The sequence below is a fragment of the Schistocerca nitens genome, chromosome 2, assembly GCF_023898315.1.
Source record: "Schistocerca nitens isolate TAMUIC-IGC-003100 chromosome 2, iqSchNite1.1, whole genome shotgun sequence".
Taxonomy (NCBI): domain Eukaryota; kingdom Metazoa; phylum Arthropoda; class Insecta; order Orthoptera; family Acrididae; genus Schistocerca; species Schistocerca nitens.
The window spans coordinates 321,734,620-321,758,402 of record NC_064615.1 but is presented as its reverse complement, the minus strand read 5'-3'; the positions used below and the strand labels follow the sequence as shown (position 1 = coordinate 321,758,402).

At 40.0% G+C, this 23,783-nt stretch overlaps 1 protein-coding gene across 2 annotated transcripts in view; it reads right to left on the bottom strand.

Moving 5' to 3' along the window:
- The window catches only part of LOC126236108 (sialin), a 339,051-nt gene that overhangs the window by 47,936 nt on the left and 267,332 nt on the right, over positions 1-23,783 (bottom strand). For both annotated transcript variants that reach the window (XM_049945176.1, XM_049945177.1), the window contains 2 exons: positions 8,865-9,014; positions 8,656-8,788 (listed from right to left, as the gene is read on the bottom strand). In XM_049945176.1, the coding sequence (XP_049801133.1) occupies positions 8,656-8,788; positions 8,865-9,014 (283 nt within the window). The remainder of the gene's footprint in view (positions 1-8,655; positions 8,789-8,864; positions 9,015-23,783) is intronic.

Sequence of the window (23,783 nt, the reverse complement as noted above, 5' to 3'; positions counted from 1 at the left end):
TGCATGAACAAAAACTAGACAGTCACATTTATGAATTAATGCCCTGCCCAGGAATCATACTGATATGACTAACAACTGGAAATTGTACGTAGGAATATTGTTTCATAGGAAAAACAATGCATAAAGATAGTTACTGTTCATCCCATAAAATAGCATTCATTTAATGACTTTGTAAGTACATATCAGATTTGCTCATTTCAGCCCAAAAAAAGTGTGTCATGCACATGAACAAATTTCACTACTTTAAGAATATGAATCATCTAGTTAGAAAAATCCTGAGATCCTGTGAGATGTGTCAGAACATTGAAGAACAAACTATTGGTGTGTGCACACTACATTGTATCCCATCATTCCACATAATTTGTGGGATATATCGGCCATGGACTTTTATGGTCCTCTGCCTAGGGGCTGAGCGGAATGATGGGGCTGAGGGGAATGATGTATATATTTTTGGTATTGGAATGCTGAGCCAAACTAGCAAAATTATACCCAATAAGAAAGGCAACATCTCATAATATTGTAATGAAATTATGAGATCATGTTGGATAATGGAACACAGTTTTTGGCCAAATAGTTTAAAGAATTTTTGGTGTGAGAAGGCGTGAACCATATCTTATAAAGAATTTTTGGTGTGGGAAGGTGAGAACCATATCTGAATTTCTAAATTTCAGCCCCAAAGTAATACAGCAGGGCAGGTCATGTGTAAGGTGGGCAAACATTGTCGGGACTTACTGCATGGATATACATTAGAAACCAACAGACAAGGTGACAGAATTTGCAAGGGTATTAAATGAGTTGCCACATTCACTTAGAAAGGTATCCTCACTGGAAACAGTAGGAGAGTTAAAAGAAGGAGAATCACTCCTGAAGTGGGTCAAATGGCCAGGGAGATGTTGGTGCATGGGGGTTACTGAGTAACAATGTGAATAACAAGAGGGGCTGAGAGAAGAAAAAGAGATGGGAGAAAGATGCACTCATACAGTACAAGGTAAGGGATTTAGTTTTCATTACAAGTCATAAAAAGAGCCAAAAAGTGTAAAAATTTTAGGTATATTTCACCCTTTGTATGAGGGACCATTCCTAACAACTAAGATGCCGCACCAAAAAGCAGCCATTTCAGCTGACCTGAGACAGGAAAGGATAAAGGCATGTACAGTGTTGCAAGACTTGAGAGCCTTCATTATTGACTAAAAGAAGAGTAATAATAATCCTCATATGTTTCAAAATGGTCTAGTATATTTAGTATATTGCAAAATCTGAGAAATTTGTTAATTATGGAAGGATATATTAATTACTCAGCTGAGTCAGAAAAGTGTACAAAATCATAAATATTCTTATGTTGTGCACTAAGGAAATATAAGAGAAAAGACAGATGTAGGGAAGAGACAATCTGTAATACTGCACTGTTAAAGAGCTATGAAGGAGTAGGTTCTGGAAGGAGGCCCCAAGAAAGGGGTGGCATGTTGTCTATGCTTAAGGTATTAAAGGTGCCTCTGTGGGTCTTTGTATGCAACTTTCAAATGTTATGTTCTGTTGGAAAGTGAACTAATTGAGTTTATTTTAAAGTTTGGATTAAAACGGTTGGTGTATCCAAAAAGTCGTGATTGGGTATAAGTTGAAGTGTACTTGGAGACTGCATCACTTGGAAGAGAGACTGTCCTTGGTTGTTGAATATGACTGAAATTGTCCTAGCATGAAGACCACTTAAGGCATGGATAGTTAGGTTGATGCAGAAGCTGATAGTAAAGATCTTGTTAACAAGGAATACCAGAGCAGTCATGGGAATTGTGAGCAATGACAATGGATAAAACTTTAACCTTTCTGTGGTCTCTTATCTATGAAGGTCTTATCCTAAAGTACCAGATAATCTAGAGTATTAATCTAGACCTACTGATGGGTCATCAGGGAAGATAAATCTTTGTGTAACTTTGAAGGTTGTAGAATTTTGTAATTTATAGGGGGTTGCTCTAATTCTGCAGAATGCTTTGTATTTTTTCCGTGCGCAGATAATTTTAATCTGAATACATTTTGAGGGGAATAGTATTAGTGAAACTTTCAAGACCAAATGTGGTAACTTGTTTTCTGATTAGCGTGGAACTACTGCAGTACATAGGACAACGACGATTATATGTTTCTAATAGTTGCATTGATGATTTATCTGGTTCATTTAGCGATTCTAGACAACAGTAAAACCACTTATGGTTATACATGATTTTATATATGCTGCATACAGACTTGTGATTAGTCTAAAATGGAAACAGAAAGAGACACTGGCCAGAGTGCAATTTATTGCTTATAATTAACTTAAGTTATTTTCACATTGGATTATTATGGGTGGAAACTGATTAGCAGTCAAATGCTTGTTCATTTACAAGCGGGTGACAGGTATGAGGGTACAAGATTTCCCAAATGTTTTGTGGCCAAAGTTTTTGAAATAAATCATTTTGTTCATTGAGGGGGAAATTAAGTTCCAATTTTGAATATAAATGAAAAGCGCTGTTAGCAGAAGATCAGTTCATTTGTTCACCTACAAACATTGTACAGAGGTTAAAGGTTTAATTATTTCATGGGAAGATTTGTTAATGAGCAGGTCCTGTTTTGTGTGTTTTGTTATTTTCTGAGATCTTCTGCATGAGCTTTGTGCCACTCCATGAATGTTAAAGTGGTGAATGCATCATGATGGGCACAGAGATTGGTGGGCGCAAAGAATCTCTGCATAAAACATGCCATCATGGAATACCAATTACCAGAAGATTAATAATGTAAATGCTAATGTATATACTTTTGGGTTTTGATTTGGAAGCTTGGAGTTAGTTCATAGTAGATGTATCTAACTGATTGAGTTCAGATTGTGCTTGTAATAAAAGGCATAATGAAAGCCTTCATACAAATCAGAGCTGTTGAGTTCTGGTTTTGGATAAAAACAGAATTCTTGGACAGAAAGAAGAAGTGTTTATCAACTAGTCAGGGGTCCACAGACTGTTCAGAGCTGATGACCAGCGACAAGGTAATTAAAAAACTAATGAACCCTCAAAATTGGTAGTTTCCTCAAAATTCAATGTGTAATATGATGAACGTGCTTGTTCTAACAATGTTTCCAGAAATATGATGGCAGTCCATCAGTTAGTAGGTATCTCAGTTTCTTAGAAGAAAGTGAAAAATGTTCAGGAACACTATCAAGGAACACCTTAAAAATTTTACAAATATCTTTTGATGAATCCATAGCGTAAATGGAAATTACTGTTTTCATTGTTCAAATCGGAACTATCCTTGGTACTTAAGGTCCGTATTGTTGGCAAACATATCAGACTTGATGGTTGTGTGGTCTGAAAATTCTACATGTAACTGATGTTGTCCACATTTAATTTCAAAATTTCACTTATGATTTATTGAAAGTGAGTGGTAAAAAATTACCTGAAAACCGTTTGTCTCAAAATTAATTGATAAAGGACAAACACTGCAAAATAGTTAACTGACATTGACTTTTTTCCTCCATTCAGAGACTTTACTTTTCAAACTGTCTGCCTTCTCAAGCCAGTCACAAAGAAATTTTCATTTCCCCTTCTCAAAACATTTATTTTCAATAGTTACAAGTAACAGAAAAGTTGTTGTTTCATTCAATTTATTGTCAAAATTGAACATAGTATCAATGTAGCGGTTTTGTTACTAAAGCAAAATTAGAACAGATTCACCTGCAACATTTTATTAATAGTAAAAATAGAAGCAGTTGTAACAGACAAAGTTTGCCACTAATAACAGTTGTGCAAAATATAAAAACGCTCAAAAAGTGAAAAAGAAACCACCTGTCTCAAATTTCAGAAGGAACTAAGGTTAGATTTTATCTACTTTCATCACTGGAGCATTCCAGAAAGTTGTTTGAATGAACATACAAGGAGCATCCAAAAAGTAAGTTCTGATGACCAATGAAGAAAACAAAAACATCACTAAGTAAGAAATATTTATGGGAATATTTACATAGATCCACTTGCTACTTCTCAGCATAGACACCACCATTGTTGACACATTTAATGTTAAGAGTGCACCATCAACTGTATGCCCATGTCATAGGAATCTGCCGCCAATATCCAGGGCGATAAAGTCACTTCAAACTCAGTGCCATCATGGAAACATCTTCCTGTCAGAAAACGCTTCAAGAGATGAAAATCACCTGGCACAAGGTTGGGGCTGTAGGATAGACGGTTGAAGGCCTCCCATCCAACCTGTTCCAACACATCGTCTGTATGGGGTCTTGCATTGTCATACACTAGCATAATGCCTCTTGTCTACACCCCATGTCTTTTGTTCTGGATCTTTGACCTCAGATTTTTCAGTGCCTGACAATACCGATCAGCATTTATGGTCTCCCCTCATGGTAAAAACTCACACAGGACACCAAGTCAATCCCGGAAGACAGTGCATATGACTTTTTTGACAGACTGTCTGTCTAAATTTGGTCTTCACAGGTGAACAACTATGCTGCCAATACATGGATTGTTATTTTTATTCTGGTGTGGCATGTGACACCCACATTTCATACCCAGTAACAATGAGGTTTGACACCCACGTTTCATCCCCAGTAACTCATCACTTTTCTCTGTGTGCTGCAGGAATGTCAGTAGTGTGGCCACACATTTGATTTTTTTGTTCATCTGTCAGTTGTTGCACTCATCTAGCATAAATTTTATAAAAACCAAATTGTGAAGTGCTGGTTCTGCAAAATGCTTGCTATACACTTTCCATCAATTCAGGCGTTATATGGGGTGGTCAGTCACTACAGTCTTCACAAATACTGGTTTGTCCTTCAGCAAATTGTGTGCACCATTGTCTGACCATACTGTCACTCATAATTTTTGTGATGGATCACTGCTGGGGATTGTTTCTAAGAGTGTGCAAAAATCAGATAACTGCACGAATATTGTAGTTTGGGGGAGACAATACCAGAGCATCGATTTTGTCCTAGCACCCTGCAGTAACCTCGTCATCACAGGACAAACTGCATTGCATTATTCCCACATATCTCCTCCTCCTCTCTACTCCTCCACATGCTCATTCCTATCCAACTACTTGTGCCATCCCTGGATGTGTTCAGAACTTAATTTCTAGATGAACCTCGTAAAAACAGAAACTTGAAAACAAAAGTAAATAATTTATTCTCTTCCTAAAAGAGCCAAAATCACTGAAATAGGCAACAAAAATTTAAAAAGTGATAAAAACATTTTACAGCATTTAAATAAAGGGTGACTAAAGCTGAAAAAAGTGACTGACTCCTCACTCTAGTAGAGACGTCATGGGAAATACATTTAGAATGAGCAGGGGTCAAAATCCATTTGGCCATTCCTGTTTAGAAATTCTGCACTTTTCCTAAACTACTACAGGAAAATGCTGTGTCAAGTCCTTTGAAAAGGCTGTGACCAGTTTTTTGTCCCAACTGAGATTGTGCACTATGTCTAACAGATTTAAACACTGACAAGACTTTAAAATTCCAGCTTTCCTTTTCTGGTTTTGAGAATGGTATAAGGTAGCAACACTTTACAGAGGAATGCCCAGTTCTGACAAGGTATTATAGTCCTGAATCATCTTTAAAATATGTTTAGTTAGTTCCTCATACACAATTTTTGATTTATTAACAATTTCCTGTAAGCAGCAATGTCTTCAAATAAATTCTGTATTATGGTGGACTCAGTTCCAATGCAATACTTTTCATTGGTAACCTTGTTGGCTGTACCTATGTCTACAGGGCAAATGCATGGTGCTGATCCTGTTTTCCTGAATGTACATTTACTTTTTGCCATATTGAATGCTTCTGTGATCTTGCATTTAGCATTGTCTACCAATGTGAAGGCTCAGCACTGGGAGGCCAAGTGAGGTAACTGCTTGAAAGTGATCTCAATTAAAAAGGCTCTGTACTAGGCTGGGAGCTACACGGCGTTTGTTTATTTACTTGTACAGTGTAGAATAACTGGAGTGCCAAAATGGGTCACAGAACACCTTATCTAGATACCATATCTTAGTCATTTAAGTATATTCACTTCATCTTTTGCGTTAATCTGACATATTATTTCGCAGCGGTATTGTGTTAAGATGCACAGATACACTAACTCCTATTATTTACGTAAATTCCACAGACAAATTTGGTGCACAAAAGTATGAATCTATTGTACATCAATGTCAGATTTTCTTATGGACAGTTTAATTTTATCATTCTCTCTGTCAGATTTTGTCATTAGAGATTAAGTGAAAACAGACATTTTATACAGGGTGGTCCATCTGAAGTTTCGGATGAGATTATCTCGGAAATTATACATCGGGTAAAAATAGTGGGTAAGACAAGTTCGTAAGCTCAAAGGGGGACATCAAATGATACTACACGTGACCCCCAGCCCCCGCACCCTTGGGTGGGGTGGGAGGCAGCTTTTAAATCTTAAATAGAAACCCCCATTTTTTATTGAAGATTCGGATTCTCCTTAAAAAAGTAATCAAGTTTTGTCTGAAACATTTTTTTAAACCATTGACAGATGGTGCTAAAATCGAGAAAAACTAAAATTGGCAAAGAACTCCGATTTATTTAGAATTATCTGAGAAAGACGCATCAAATCGATAAAAAATGTGCATCAGTTCTTTCGTTGTGCTAAATTAAGCTATTTTTGTACAAAATGTACTGTATCCTACTTTTAGCGTTATCCAGGAACAATGACATGGATGTAGTAGAATGATGTTCCCATGGGGTGCTTCATTAGTGTGAGTCCCCTTGCCTCTCACAATTTGGGGTGCTTAATTAATGGAATTAGCCATGAAGAAATTGTACAAAATTATCCCCATTTGCTTCGTCAATCGTCTGCAAAAGTTGTCCACAGTTTTGAGCAGCACATCCCCTGGTATGGTTGGACACACTCTTCAAATGCGTTGCTCCATATCATTTCGGGTTGTGGGCTGTCTTTCCAGGAGATGTTAGGTCTGGTGAACGTGAAGGCCAATGAATTGGTCCACCACATCCTATCCACCGACCAGGGTACCATAAATTTAAAATGTTCTGCACATTTTTAGACTAATGGGGAGCTGCTCTGTCCTGTTGGAACCACATTCATTGCCTAGTTTCCAAATCAACATCTTCCATTAGCTCCAACAAATCATCACGGATAAGTTGTAAATAAGATTCCCCAGTAACATTTCGGTAAAAAAAAAAAAAAAAATACAGTCCTATCAAGTAACTGTTTAAAATTCCACACCAGACCATTAACGACCATTTGTGTTGATTGTAAATGGGTTTGTGCCAGTATGGATTGACAGGGGACCAATAATGACAATCATGACGTTTTAATTCGCCATTGTTTTTGAATGTGGCTTCATCGGTGAACATAACGTATCTAAAAAAATTATTGTCACCTCTTATCACTTCCAAGGCCCATTGGCAGAAATGCACGGATATTTTCAATATCTTTCAGCATTAATGGCTGTGTCAGTGTGTTGTGATACACATGATATTTATGTGCCTTCAAAACCCTCAAAACAGTTGATTTTTCTATTCCAGTTTGTCTCTGAATCGCACAACTACTCATTTCTGGATCCAGTTGAACACAGGCAAGAAAGGTAAGGGTACGAGTGTCATTTTCATTGTATTTGCGATGACAATGTGGATGGTGCATGTATCCATTTCGAGCTCGTTGAGTGCAATTTTGAATAATGTTTTAGCTTGGATGTTGTGTCTGGGAAACTATCTGCATACAATTGCGCAGCTGCAGCCTTATTGTCATGGCATTCACCTAAAATTAACATCATATCAACAATCTCTGTAGGAGGATAGTGAGCCATGTTGCACTAAAGAATAATTTACTTTCGTCAGTTGATGTTTACGGTTCAAAACCAGAAAGTGAAATGACATCTGATCACATTGCACTGACCTTTATACTGAGCCACAGTTTGCAGTTTGGGCATGGTAGCGCCACAGTCGGGTGAGTAATGCAATTGTGAAGAGTTCCCTAACGAGATTTTAATACCATTCTGCATCCCTCCATCATAAACTGTGGTGGGTAGGATACTTTTTGTAAAAAAAAAAAAAAATTAATTTTTCTCTATTTTAGCACCATCTGTCAATGGTTTAAAAATGTGTTTCAGACAAAACTTGATAATCTTTTTATGGAGAATCCGAATCTGCAATAAAAAATGGGGGTTCCCATTTAAGATTTAAAAGATGCCTCCTGCCCCACCCAAGGGTGTGGGGCTGGGGGTCACGTGTATTATCATTTGATGTCCCCCTTTGAGCTTACAAACTTGTCTTACCCACTATTTTTACCCGATGTATAGTTTCCTAGATAATCTCATCCGAAACATCAGATGGACCACCCTATGTATGATGTAGTATATGCTTATGCGGCAGTTGTGACTGAGACAATTTAGGTAACCGTGATACAAGGAGCCAGATTTGTATAATGTTCATAATATATTATATCTAAAAACAAAGATGATGTGACTGGCAGGTCGATGTGTTTGTTTGTGTGTCTATCGACCTGCCAGCACTTTCATTCGGTAAGTCACATCATCTTTGTTTTTAGATATATTTTTCCCACGTGGAATGTTTCCCTCTATTATATTCATAATAAATGTGTATGTCTAAATCAACCAGCAACCTTAAATGAAGGTGAACATAGGTGTACTCACATATTGATGTGGCAATCTTCCTATAACCAGTTTGTGAAATCACACCCTTGTCTTCAAGGGCTTCAAGTGTTTTGCCCAGAATTAAGGTGAAAAGCCACATGCAGAAATAAGGGAGTGCAGATAGGCCAGCATTCTGAAAATGAAGTATTATACTGAATATACAACAATGACTGGGTTGGCAAAACAACATTATGTGAAAGGATTCTTACCTTTTTAATTGGGAAGTGCAAAATATGCTTCATGTATGATGGCAGTTGCATCAGCAACATGTACCAACCCACATTGCCACAGAAATGACACACAAGAATGGCATAGAAAGGCATTGAAGTAAACATTTCTTTCCATGGAACGTGGCGTGTCTGCAAGAAGAAAAAAATAGTTCATATGATAGCCCATTTTACCAATTATTTTATTGCTGAAAGCTCGTCCTGCTAGTTTATTGTAAAAAAGATGCGTAAATCTAACATAAAAGTCTCATACACTGATTTCAGTAAGCCATTTCATAAATAATGAAAGTAAGTATTTGATAAAAGCATTACATACATAGTAATTAATGTAAAATTGGGGATGGATTTCTGAATTTTGCAACTTTTCTGGGTTGTGCAGGTGGGAGCGCTATATGCAACATATTCTTCATTCCCGTCACCCACCCAGGCCTCAACCTTCCCTATCCCCCATCTCCAGTTGCCTCTTATGCCCTTCCTTGCTCCCACTCCAGCCTCACACAAGCCTTCTATCCCCCCCCCCCCCCCCCCCAGTAAACATAAATAATCCTTTCCCCTTCTCTGCCACCCCACCCACCCCTCTCCACAACACAGCCTTCCTACATTGTGTCTAGCAGCCTACTATTATATCCCTGCTATGTTCCTGCACACTGTCACAAGCAGCACACAGCATCTTCCACTGCCCTTAGTCTTCTAAGCCTTCCCCTCCTTGCTCTACATCTCTTCTGCAAACCCCACTACCCACCTCAGCAAAGATCACTAATTTCTGCAGCCAGGAGCCAGGCCTTAGCACCAGGAGATGACAGTGATCATGTGTGTGTGAGTTGTGCGTGTACGAGGGTCATTCGGAACGTAAAGAATGTTTTGTTTTGACACGTGACCGCATCCCCCACCACCACTGACCTTGGTACTCATCTGCTTCAGTTTGTCAGCTGCTACAATCCATTATGGTTGCTTACTGCTTAGCTGTGTGACTTTAAAATGTGTGACAAAATGGATGATTGTTACCCACTTTTTACATGTGCAAAAAGTCCAACTCATCAAAATTTATGCACAGATAATGATGGTGTATGGTAATGTGATGAATGTAGTGTCAGTTTGGAAGTGGTGTATCATGTTTAAAGGTGGACAGAAGAATGTTCATGCTGAAGAAATCACTCGGACTGGTTCTTACTGGTGTCTAATAGACTCAAAACAAAGATCCAAGAAGACATTTTACAATTATTGCTCTGCACTCATTCTTCCCAGACATTTCAAGAACTGTGTTGTATGTGCAGATCTGGGCTATAAAAAAATGTGTACCCTGTGGGTTCCTCGAATTTTGTCAAATGAACACAAAACTAAACAAACGGCAGCTGCATTGACATTTCTTAATTGTTATGAAAAAGGTGGCGATAAAATTTTTGAATCACATTGTCACTGGTGATGAGACTTGAACACCACATTTCAAACCAGAAACAAAGTGCCAGTCAATGGAATAGCATCATTCGCAATCCCCGAATGAAACTGAAAAAAGCAAAACAAATTCTGAGCACCAGAAAGATTGTGGCTATGGTGTTTTGGCATCTTAAGGATGTCCTGCCCATCGACTACTATGCCTAGAGGTGAGACCATAAATTCAGCGGCCTAGTGTCAGACACTTCGATGACCTTGCTGCACCATTAAAAACAAGGGACAGGGACTGCTAACCAGTGGAGTCATCCTCTTTCACAATAATGCATGTCTATTGAGTGGGATTGATGCAGGACTAGCTTCAAATATTTCAACATCCACCATACAGTCCAGACCTAGCCCCAAGTGATTATCACTTGAGACTGGTTTGATGCAGCTGTCCATGCTACTCTATCCTGTGCAAGCCTTTTAATCTCTGCGTAACTAATGAATCGATTATCAGTTATTCCCCAAATTCAAGGATTTTTTTTGAGTGGACAGTGCTATGGAATTGATGATGAACATAAAGAAGCCATTAATCAATAGTTTGACAACTTGGCGGCAACTGAGGATGCAGAAGGCACAGTATAGGTGGTAAAGAGGTATGAAAAGTGCCTAAATTCGAACAGTGACTATGTAGAAAAGTAGCATGGGTATCACATTGTATATAAAACACACTTGTGTTTCATTATATCAAAAATTTCTGTAGAAAAAAATGTTCTGTACCTTCCGAGTGACCTTCATATAAACATGTACATTTTTCTGAATTGATGAAGGATTTTGTCTTATAGTTTAGCCTACTTTTAAATGTGCCAGCACGCCATTCAATGCTTCTTCTCTGCGGTGAATATCGATTCATCCTAATTCATACTGTTGGTGATTTACGTGATTTTTTTTCTTTATGTATTAGTTCTACAACCTCTTTTCGGAGCTACAAAATTTAATAAACAGATTAACAGATACAAGTCGGCTTAAGATTACAGTGTTCCAAAGGATGCATTTTGTGGCACTTAAATATGTCTGTAAATGATGGAGTGAGGATTCCTGCATATTTTTAGGACTTTACATATCAACGTGCCTGAGAATACTTGTCACTTGAATACATTATTTTATACAATTGTACTAGTGTTTCAAAACTTACTAAAAATAAAATACCTAATGCAAAGCAGTTCACATCCTGTGTGTAAAATCTAGTGCAGGGAAATACGCAGGACCATTCTATTACTGTCATTGCTATCCTAATGATGAATAACTGCTTCAGCCTGCCTGTGCACAGATGTACATGGCTATTGTTGAGATCTCCAGTTCAAAGCCTGGTTTGATATAACTTTCCATATCCAGGGTTGCCACAAGTTTCCCCAAGTCAAATTCCCTGATATTTCCCTGATTTCCAGACAAGTTTTAGCATTTTTCCCTGACATTCTGAGATATCAAGGGTAAGTAATGGCATAAGCTGACGAAAAAAATGTAAGGACTTCTGTATTTCTAAATGTGCAAGCAAAAATCTTAAGTACTAACATCAACATCCTTTGTAATGAACTGTTTTTTAGATGGAGAAAGCAAGCCAAATGGTATATATGTTTCATTAAGACCACTGATGTTATTTTATTTCAATAAAGCAAAACACATTTGGTGACAACAACACACATTTTGTTTGAGTCGCAAGACAGATTTAAAATACCTTCACTGCTTTCAGAAATAACCTCAGAAAAAAGTAGGCCTCTTGAAAGAAATGTATAAGGTAGGGAAAAGTTGTGTAAACCAACACTATAGGTGACTGCCAATAAAATATTTGTTCTACTATGTTTGTTATTGTCGGTTATTACCCACTGTGTTATGTCTATTATTCTACAGGTACTGCATTATTTTGCTTTCAAGAAATATATGAGTACATAGTGTATAAACTGCCAGCGACTGCCACAATTTTCTTCTCCTTATCATCCATACTTTCTAATATATAAACTACTTTCAATGTGCCAAAATGTACTAGAATAAATAAAAGTCTATAAAATACCGCACTGTACAATGTACATGCAGTGAGACAGTTGCACTTCCTGCAATCCATCACCCATGGCCTCTGGCCTGCTGAGGAGCACCACAGTCCTGGGTCCATGGATAACCATGAAAATCCGCCACATTACGCCACACACAGACATACCCAGCCTGCGGGGAGATCAGTGAGACTAGATCTGACAGATAGGGCCTGCACATTTGTGGGAAACTATGGGCTTCAGATCGGCAAGACCAATCCGTTAAAAATACCCCCAGAAATGGCCTGCAGTTTTGGTCAATCATGGAAGTCCACTCTTGTGGCCAGCTATTCATGTGTCACAGACACAATGTTGATGAAATGAGACTGCGGTGATCACCCACACAACAGATAACTTAAGCAAATACTCTGAGAATTGATACCAATGAGGATAGGTAGCAATTCACCATAAAGATAATCTCTGAGCCTTAGACACGCACACAGAAAAGACAATCACACTCTCACAACTAAATTTTTTGCCATAGCCTTTGTCAGAAAACGAGGGCGCACACACATTCACACAATCACTCAGACACAACTCATGCACACTGACTGTTGTCTCTAGCCACTGTGTCAAAAAGCTCTGATAATCAGATCCAAGCAAACCACTCCTCATGCCACCCCCCCCCCCCCTCCTATGTCTCATTGGCAGCTGCAAGTAGTGGTGGCAGCACTGATTGCAAGGTCATGGGGGGGGGGGGGGGAGTGGGAAGGGAGAAGCAGTAAGAATAAGAGAGTACAGAAGTGGTGCACGTACTCAGCTGTGCCCCGCCAGCGACAAAGCAAGACATCTCAGTAAACAAACAATTTCATGCTACTGAGACAAAAACAAAATTTTTCCAGTTTTTTTTCTGATATGTTTGAAATTCCATGATATTCATTGATTTTGAGAACTTGTGGCAACCCTGACACTAATCAATCCTGCATTAGTCTTCATCTCTGTGTATTTACTACATTCATCCATTCACTCACACATCATGTTCCATAAATCCCGTGAAAAAGGGTAGCCTTAGGAATGACGAACCTGTAAAGTTATGGATTAACAGATAGAAGGAAAATGGCTAGTGACTTCTGTAAAGTATACTAACAACATAATATGACTAACACTTTTAATCTACTTAAACTGATAATTACTTCTAGATTATTTCTACATGGATGTTAGGAGAAAACCAGATTCCTTGCAAAAACCACTGCTCCTCATGCTATATTACTTGGCCACTGTTTTCTACAAACAAAGCATTTGTGTAACTTAACACAGACAACTACAAGCTGTCTCTGTACTGGAAAGTCAGACTGTATCTAATACAAATGTTAGAGTTTTGTGAAATTTACATTACTGAGTCCAAATTTTTGATAATCTGTAGAAGTGGCAAATGATGTATTCCTTTAAATTGTTTTTAAATATTTGAGATTTTTCAATTTCATGCCTGATGTCCACTGCAAATCAGTTATGGACTTTGCAGCAGAATGTAGGGGCTCTAGCCTGCACCTAAGAGAGGGATCCGTAGAAAATATTGAAATTATTTCTTACTTTTGATATTGTGGTTGTGAATTTCTGGGTTCATTCTAAACTAACTCTGGTTATTAACCACAATTACCACTAGGGAGTATATGTATTGCCACACCAAAATGTAAGAATCCCATGGTACCTGAGGCTTCTCCAATATATCCAGATGTCAATGGTGCACAATACTCTTAGTGCACACTTCTCAGTATCTCCACTATAATGTGAGTAGCAACTATCCTTTTCATAATATTGTTAGTTCTGAAGAATAAATACTTTTTTCACCTTAGTTGCAATGCTTCAGAAGATAAACCATAAGACAGAACTTAATGAAAGTATTCAAGCAATCCTGTCTGAGACATATTTCTGAGTGCAGAGCAGGAAAAACTTAGGTTCCAAATGCTATTGCACCTCATTAACCATTTGGTCCACCAGGAACTTTGCACATTGAGTCTCATCCAGTATATGCCCACTAATCTCTACTTAGGGTACCTGTAAGTATTTTAATTTGTTTGGAACTGCATAATAAGAGTATTTACAAGCTTAAAGGTTAAGTTGTTGTCTGTGAGCAGTTGTATGCCTGTTTCATTATTCTCCTGTTTGTGTCTGCTATGGATGTATTTCAGCCCTTTAATGGTATCCTTGTGTCATCAATAAACACAGTGTTTGAAGAGTTCTGCAATGTCCTCAGTGAATTGTTTACATAAACCAACAACAGGAGTCAGTCAAGTACTGAATCTTGTGGTGCACCGTATCTAGTGTTTCCCAACCCTGAATTTAATTTTGTTCCTGTAGCACCATTTACTAATGTGACCTGACTACATCCATGCAATATATCCTTTAATGCTATAACATTTTAGTTTTCATAGCAGAAATTTATGATCTACACACTCAAAGGGCCTTGGCAAGATCACAGAGATGCCAACATGGTAATTTTTATTATTTGGCTCTATCAGAATTTAGTGAGATCATGTTGGCTTCTCCATACAGAAGACTTTACAGAAGCCGAACTGAGCTGTTGTTAGAAGGTTATTCTCAGAAAGATGGTTCAGTATTCTGTTCTAAGCTACCTTCTCAAAGAAATGTTGTGAAGATGGAAAGGAAATGAGATTAGGCCATAATTCAAGGTCAGTCACTTATCTTACTTTTGTATATTTGTGTTACTACTGTATACTTTAGTCTTTTAGGAAATACACCTTGATTCATTGAATGGTTACAAAGGCACAAGATTTTAGTACTGCTGATAAGATACCGTCATGGCCAGGAGAGACCTACTGCCTTTTGTGATCTCTTTCCAAGATGAGTTGTCAAACTGACAATTAAAATTAGTGAAGAACAGCTAGACCACAATGATTATTTTATTTAAAATGACTAGCTTTAGAAATTGTGCTAATTATATGACTTAAAATAAGGTAATTTATACTTATTAAAATCAAAAAGTCATTACCCATCAGCTAAAGTTGACAATGTCCAGAACAGTCAGCAGGCCCAAGTCACTGAAGCTGCTGCTGTTGGATAGGCAGGATTACATTATATAGATCTGGTGAGGGCATGTTTGTGCTGTATGATGTCAACTTCAGCCAATGAGGGATGATTTACATAAATTACAAAAAACGGATGTTCATCTGAGTAAGTTTTTTGGATATGTTTTTAATGAACTATTCTTTTGTAATCCTGTAAGCTTTGGTCTCTTCTGTAATCCCACGGGTAGTATCAATGCATGACCCCGTACTATTAATACACTTTGTTACACCTATGTCCAGCGGGTTCACTGGAACAGTATGTCGGGCCAGCAGGCTATGGTGAACCCATCAGCTGCCCGTTTTAAGACCGAACTGGCCATTTTAAGACCGAGTGACTACAGGCACACTCTCACTTCAGTTTGATAGCAAAAATTTATTCCTTTCTGCGGCTGACTGAATCACTGACGACAACTCTACAATACAGTTGTTATATCTGGATATACTGTGGACTGATTGTGATATTTGTTCATGACACCTGGGCCTGCTTGGGATCTGTGTATAGTGACATCCACTTAACATTATTAAGTTCTAGTTTGGTGGATTGTGATACCATTTCAGCCATGCCTATGAGTTGTACCTGTCACCACAATTCAAGTTGTGTTTATTCTGTTGTCATATGCATTCCTGGAAAATTCACAGGATCAACAGTTCTTATGAACCATGAGTCACTTATTCTGTGTTTCAGTGCATTCAATGAAGTGTTAATAAATTACTTTTGTGATCTAAAGTGGGAAAACAAAAGTCTTCCTCTACAATTTTTAACCCCCCCCCCCTTTTTTTTTCCAAGCTTTCCGCCATCACCAAATTAACTATTCCTTGGTGCCTCAGAATCTGTCTATCAACCTAGTTCTTCTTTTAGTCCAGGGCTCTTTTGTCTTTAATTTTATTCAGGACCTATTCATTACTTATTCAGTCAGCCCATCTAATCTTCAGCATTCTTCTGTAACACTGCATTTCAAAAGATCTAGTCTCATCTTTTTAACATCCATATTTCATTTCTGTCTAGACTACAGTCCAGACAGATACTTTAAGGAAAGATTTTCTAATACTGAAATTTACATTCTGTATACGATACTTGTGCTGTGTTCACACTAGGATCAAAATTCACCAGCTGAGCTACATGGAGCATATCTGATATGACACAGATTTATATCAGCAACAGAACTCTGCACTAAGTCTGGTAATTTCAGCAGATAGAAAGCACAGAATGATGCTGGAGAAAAACATTTGAAATATGGAGCATCCATAATGTGTTTGATGATATACAGCCCACTTTAGCCTAAAGACACTGATTCAGTTGGCAGAACAAAGATGCTAAATATCTATCTAAACATGAACAGGTATAGCTGCAGGGTGTGAGATATCAAAAGATCAGATACTGTGACTGAGCATAAGCTCGATGGCACTGGGTGTACATATGGTGTCAGCCTGATGAAGAGTGGCATCTCTGGGTCATTCTACTTTACCACACCTAAACCTGAACAAACTAAAAATTGTGTCACGTAAAAACTATTTCCAATGGAAGGGTTCCCCTCCACAATGTTTCACCATTATGCACCTACTTCCTGACAGCTTAAGTGGGAGGAGCAGATTTATATCATAGGCATTATGATCACCAGACTAGATCTCATTTCTTTCTGTGTTCTCAAACATGTGTAGACATTTGAGATACCTCAAAATATTTCCCAGATCCAACCTATGGTACAAATGGTGTTCACAAAAAGAGATTTTCTGAAATACTGTAACCATCCCTTCTCACTCCTGGAAATCCCAGAACAATTAACTCAGCTGATTGAAATATGAGTCCTTGTCTTTCACTAGTTTGTTCCCAGTGAGCCTGTTCTTGTGAGAAGCAATGGTCTCTGATATGGGTGGTAACAGTGACTGATGTATTTTAATAACAAATCTTTATTTAAAAAACATTACAGTGTCTCTTGTTTCCCTTCAATCTGATGATGATGATGATGATGATGACGATGACGATGATGATGATCTTAACATTCTGTCTTCCTTGTTTCTCCTATTCACAAGAATGCATTAACACCTTGCAGCTGATCAGTTTCATAGACAAATGCAGTCTAGCTCAGCACAAAGCCTTGAGGAAGGCCATTTGCAATAGTAGTCGAAATGTTGGACAGTTTTATATACTGACAATGCAGTCAACATCCCAGAAGAATTTTACTGGCAGCGACAATGGCCACGGAAGCTTTATGCTTACCAATGCATCAAAGCCCACAAAAAAGCCTTTATAATTTCTTGAGGAATAATTACAACATGATTAAAACATATCATCACTTTTCAACTCAGTCTACATTTTGATCAAAGGAAGTGTGTCCATGTTTTATTAATATCTGAATTGTACGTGAAAAAATATTCAGATGGACTCCATAGTTGCTTATACAACAAATCTTTCACTTCAGCAACATTTCATAAATTCTTGCCACTAATGTCTCCTAGAAGGGTTTACACTTGCTAGAGCAGCAAAATAAGTAAGATGTGATTGACATTCAAAATGAAGATTTCCAAGTTTTTGCAAAGTTAATTCCCAGCAGAATGGTACTTTTTAATCTGACTGCAAAATTCAAACAGTTGTCAAGTCAATAACAATATGACTCATCGTCTACTGTGTACCTCTGATCATACAATATTTCAGGATTTCCAAAAGCAGTGAAATATGCAAGTCAAATATAAATTTTCATAGATTTAGTTTAAAAAGTGATTGCATAATGAAATATTTCCTTAATAACATTCATCCCCTATTTCACACCCTTATGGGTTGAATTTCCAAAAACAGCGAAACATTTTTTTTTTAATTTCTAGCTGAGAAGCCAAATTCAAATTTTCATAGACGTAGCATTAAAAATACTTCACAATGAAGTATTTTCGTAAAACATTTCATCCCCTGCTTCTTCATCCCATGGGGGTGGAATTTCGAAATACCCCGTTTTAAATGACACCTATACCCTCTCGAAATTTCAAGTTTCTGTTGTTAGCGGTTTGGGCTGAGAAATGATGAGTGAGTGAGTGAGTTGGTCAATCAGTTGGGACACTGCCTTTCATATATTAAGATTGTGTATAATCAAGATACACAGTATGTATTATAGAACAGCAGTATGTATTTAGAATGTTTTGCAGTATTTGGAAAGTTATCTTAATTTTTATGTAGCTTTCCTTGTAAGAATGTTACATGTCCTGTAAAAGTACATTGTGAAATTTTGTTGTATATAAAAAATAATGATTTGCTCTTGCAGTGCAAAATTGTAACAGGATATATTATCTGAGATACTGAAATAATACAATGTATTTATTTAATTAACTTCCAAACTAAAAAAATAAAACTAGTCATATGAAGGACTGGAAGTAATAACAAAGAAAAAAATTAAACAGAGTAAAAATAAATTAAACAGTTCACTCAGAAGATAAGTTCACATAGAATTCCCTATATTTTACATTGAGGTAGTTACACATATCCAACAAATCCCCAATTTTTTTCTGTCCAGAGAGGAAGAAGCTCTTTATGCACCAAAGGAAACCTCATAGCAGGTATAGGGATGTTAATTTGAGGCTGATTTTCTCTTTGTGTTTTTAGCAGAGAATGACGTACCCAAAGTTCAATGACATTATGACTAAAATGCAGATATACTGTATTTTGATCATCTGCCTTGATATTCAACTACATAATGAGTAATTTTCCAGTTTGAGTCACACTTTGTAATCCCTTCAAGGACATTGACAACAACAAAGTATTCTGGCTCATTTCCTTTATAATGAGAGATGTACTTAAACAAGCTTCAGGTGTTACACATTTCCATTCATAAGTAACCATTACATCCAGTACTCTTATTTTTTTCCCCAGTTAATGCAAAAGTATGGTTCCAGGGCACAAAGATACGCCATGAAACAACAAACTTTTGCCCTATTGCTACAACATATCCTTTCAAAACAAGGTAGTTGTCTAAAAGTATCATTGTCCATTTGTTGTTTACCCAAATCAATGGCCAAACTAAACTAATTATTCTATATACAATTCTTATGTTATAATGGTATATCTAAAAACAAAGATAATGTGACTTACCGAACGAAAGTGCTGGCAGGTTGATAGACACACAAACACACACACAAAATTCAAGCTTTCGCAACAAACTGTTGCCTCATCAGGAAAGAGGGAAGGAGAGGGAAAGACGAAAGGATGTGGGTTTTAAGGGAGAGTGTAAGGAGTCATTCCAATCCCGGGAGCGGAAAGACTTACCTTAGGGGGAAAAAGGACAGGTATACACTCGCACGCACACACACATCCATCTGCACATACAGACACAAGCAGACATATTTAAAGACAAAGAGTTTGGGCAGAGATGTCAGTTGAGGCGGAAGTGAAGAGGCAAAGATGATGTTGAATGACAGGTGAGGTATGAGTGGCGGCAACTTGAAATTACCGGAGATTGAGGCCTGGTGGGTAACGGGAAGAGAGGATATGTTGAAGAGCAAGTTCCCATCTCCGGAGTTCGGATAGGTTGGTGTTGGTGGGAAGTATCCAGATAACCCGGACAGTGTAACACTGTGCCAAGATGTGCTTGGCCGTGCACCAAGGCATGTTTAGCCACAGGGTGATCCTCATTACCAACAAACATTGTCTGCCTGTGTCCATTCATGCGAATGGACAGTTTGTTGCTGGTCATTCCCACATAGAATGCATCACAGTGTAGGCAGGTCAGTTGGTAAATCACGTGGGTGCTTTCACATGTGGCTCTGCCTTTGATCGTGTACACCTTCCGGGTTACAGGACTGGAGTAGGTGGTGGTGGGAGGGTGCATGGGACAGATTTTACACCGGGGGCAGTTACAAGGGTATGAGCCAGAGGTTAGGGAAGGTGGTTTGGGGATTTCATAGGGATGAACTAACAGGTTACGAAGGTTAGGTGGATGGCGGAAAGACACTCTTGGTGGAGTGGGGAGGATTTCATGAAGGATGGATCTCATTTCAGGGCAGGATTTGAGGAAGTCGTATCCCTGCTGGAGATCCACATTCAGAGTCTGGTCCAGTCCCGGAAAGTATCCTGTCACAAGTGGGGCACTTTTGTGGTTCTTCTGTGGGGGATTCTGGGTTCGAGGGGATGAGGAAGTGGCTCTGGTTATTTGCTTCTGTACCAGGTCGGGAGGGTAGTTGCGAGATGCGAAAGCTGTTGTCAGGTTGTTGGTGTAATGGTTCAGGGATTCCGGACTGGAGCAGATTCGTTTGCCACGAAGACCTAGGCTGTAGGGAAGGGACCGTTTGATGTGGAATGGGTGGCAGCTGTCATAATGCATGTACTGTTGCTTGTTGGTGGGTTTGATGTGGACGGACGTGTGAAGCTGCCCATTGGACAGGTGGAGGTCAACGTCAAGGAAAGTGGCATGGGATTTGGAGTAGGACCAGGTGAATCTGATGGAACCAAAGGAGTTGAGGTTGGAGAGGAAATTCTGAAGTTCTTCTTCACTGTGAGTTCAGATCATGAAGATGTCATCAATAAATCTGTACCAAACTTTGGGTTGGCAGGCCTGGGTAACCAAGAAGGCTTCCTCTAAGCGACCCATGAATAGGTTGGCGTACGAGGGGGCCATCCTGGTACCCATGGCTGTTCCCTTTAATTGTTGGTATGTCTGGCGTTCAAAAGTGAAGAAGTTGTGGGTCAGGGTGAAGCTGGCTAAGGTGATGAGGAAAGAGGTTTTAGGTAGGGTGGCAGGTGATCGGCGTGAAAGGAAGTGCTCCATCCCAGCGAGGCCCTGGACGTGCGGAATATTTGTGTGTAAGGAAGTGGCATCAATGGTTACAAGGATGGTTTCCGGGGGTAACAGATTGGGTAAGGATTCCAGGCGTTCGAGAAAGTGGTTGGTGTCTTTGATGAAGGATGGGAGACTGCATGTAATGGGTTGAAGGTGTTGATCTACGTAGGCAGAGATCCGTTCTGTGGGGGCTTGGTAACCAGCTACAATGGGGCGGCTGGGATGATTGGGTTTGTGGATTTTAGGAAGAAGGTAGAAGGTAGGGGTGCGGGGTGTCGGTGGGGTCAGGAGGTTGATGGAGTCAGGTGAAAGGTTTTGCAGGGGGCCTAAGGTTCTGAGGATTCCTTGAAGCTCTGCCTGGACATCGGGAATGGGGTTACCTTGGCAAACTTTGTATGTGGTGTTGTCTGAAAGCTGACGCAGTCCCTCAGCCACATACTCCCGACGATCAAGTACCACGGTCGTGGAACCCTTGTCCGCCGGAAGAATGACGATGGATCGGTCAGCCTTCAGATCACGGATAGCCTGGGCTTCAGCAGTGGTGATGTTGGGAGTAGGATCAAGGTTTTTTAAGAAGGATTGAGATGCAAGGCTGGAAGTCAGAATTTCCTGGAAGGTTTGGAGAGGGTGATTTTGAGGAAGAGGATGTGGGTCCCGCTGCGACGGAGGATGGAACTGTTCCAGGCAGGGTTCAATTTGGATGGTGTCTTGGGGAGTTGCATCATTAGGAGTAGGATTAGGATCATTTTTCTTCGTGGGAAAGTGATATTTCCAGCAGAGAGTACGAGTGTAGGAAGGTAAATCTTTGACGAGGGCTGTTTGGTTGAATCTGGGAGTGGGGCTGAAGGTGAGGCCTTTGGATAGGACAGAGGTTTCGGATTGGGAGAGAGGTTTGGAGGAAAGGTTAACTACTGAATTAGGGTGTTGTGGTTCCAGGTTGTGTTGATTGGAATTTTGAGGTTTTGGAGGGAGTGGAGCTGGAAGTGGGAGATTGAGTAGATGGGAGAGACTGGGTTGGTGTGCAATGAGAGGAGGTTGAGGTTTGCTGGAAAGGTTGTGAAGGGTGAGTGAGTTGCCATTCCGGAGGTGGGAAACCAGGAGATTGGATAGTTTTTTGAGGTGGAGGGTGGCATGCTGTTCTAATTTACGGTTGGTCTGTAGGAGGATGCTCTGAACAGCCGGTGTGGATGTGGGAGATGAAAGATTAAGGACTTTTATTAAGGATAGGAGTTGACGGGTGTGTTCATTGGCTGAGTTGATGTGTAGGTGAAGGATTAGGTGGGTGAGGGCAATGGATTGTTCAGTTTGGAACTGGTATAGGGACTGATGGAAAGAGGGGTTGCAGCCAGAGATGGGAACTTTAAGTGTGAGGCCTTTGGGGGTAATGCCAAATGTCAGACAAGCCTGAGAAAATAGAATATGGGAGCGTAATCTGGCTAGGGCGAAGGCATGTTTGCGGAGGGAATGTAAATAAAACTTAATGGGGTCGTTGTGGGGGTGTTGTGAGGGTGACATGGTATTAGAAGGTGGAAAGTGTAACATGAGGTGAAATGAAAATACACTCCTGGAAATTGAAATAAGAACACCGTGAATTCATTGTCCCAGGAAGGGGAAACTTTATTGACACATTCCTGGGGTCAGATACATCACATGATCACACTGACAGAACCACAGGCACATAGACACAGGCAACAGAGCATGCACAATGTCGGCACTAGTACAGTGTATATCCACCTTTCGCAGCAATGCAGGCTGCTATTCTCCCATGGAGACGATCGTAGAGATGCTGGATGTAGTCCTGTGGAACGGCTTGCCATGCCATTTCCACCTGGCGCCTCAGTTGGACCAGCGTTCATGCTGGACGTGCAGACCGCGTGAGACGACGCTTCATCCAGTCCCAAACATGCTCAATGGGGGACAGATCCGGAGATCTTGCTGGCCAGGGTAGTTGACTTACACCTTCTAGAGCACGTTGGGTGGCACGGGATACATGCGGACGTGCATTGTCCTGTTGGAACAGCAAGTTCCCTTGCCGGTCTAGGAATGGTAGAACGATGGGTTCGATGACGGTTTGGATGTACCGTGCACTATTCAGTGTCCCCTCGACGATCACCAGTGGTGTACGGCCAGTGTAGGAGATCGCTCCCCACACCATGATGCCGGGTGTTGGCCCTGTGTGCCTCGGTCGTATGCAGTCCTGATTGTGGCGCTCACCTGCACGGCGGCAAACACGCATACGACCATCATTGGCACCAAGGCAGAAGCGACTCTCATCGCTGAAGACGACACGTCTCCATTCGTCCCTCCATTCACGCCTGTCGACACCACTGGAGGCGGGCTGCACGATTTTGGGGCGTGAGCGGAAGACGGCCTAACGGTGTGCGGGACCGTAGCCCAGCTTCATGGAGACGGTTGCGAATGGTCCTCGCCGATACCCCAGGAGCAACAGTGTCCCTAATTTGCTGGGAAGTGGCGGTGCGGTCCCCTACAGCACTGCGTAGGATCCTACGGTCTTGGCGTGCATCCGTGCGTCGCTGCGGTCTGGTCCCAGGTCGACGGGTACGTGCACCTTCCGCCGACCACTGGCGACAACATCGATGTACTGTGGAGACCTCATGCCCCACGTGTTGAGCAATTCGGCGGTACGTCCACCCGGCC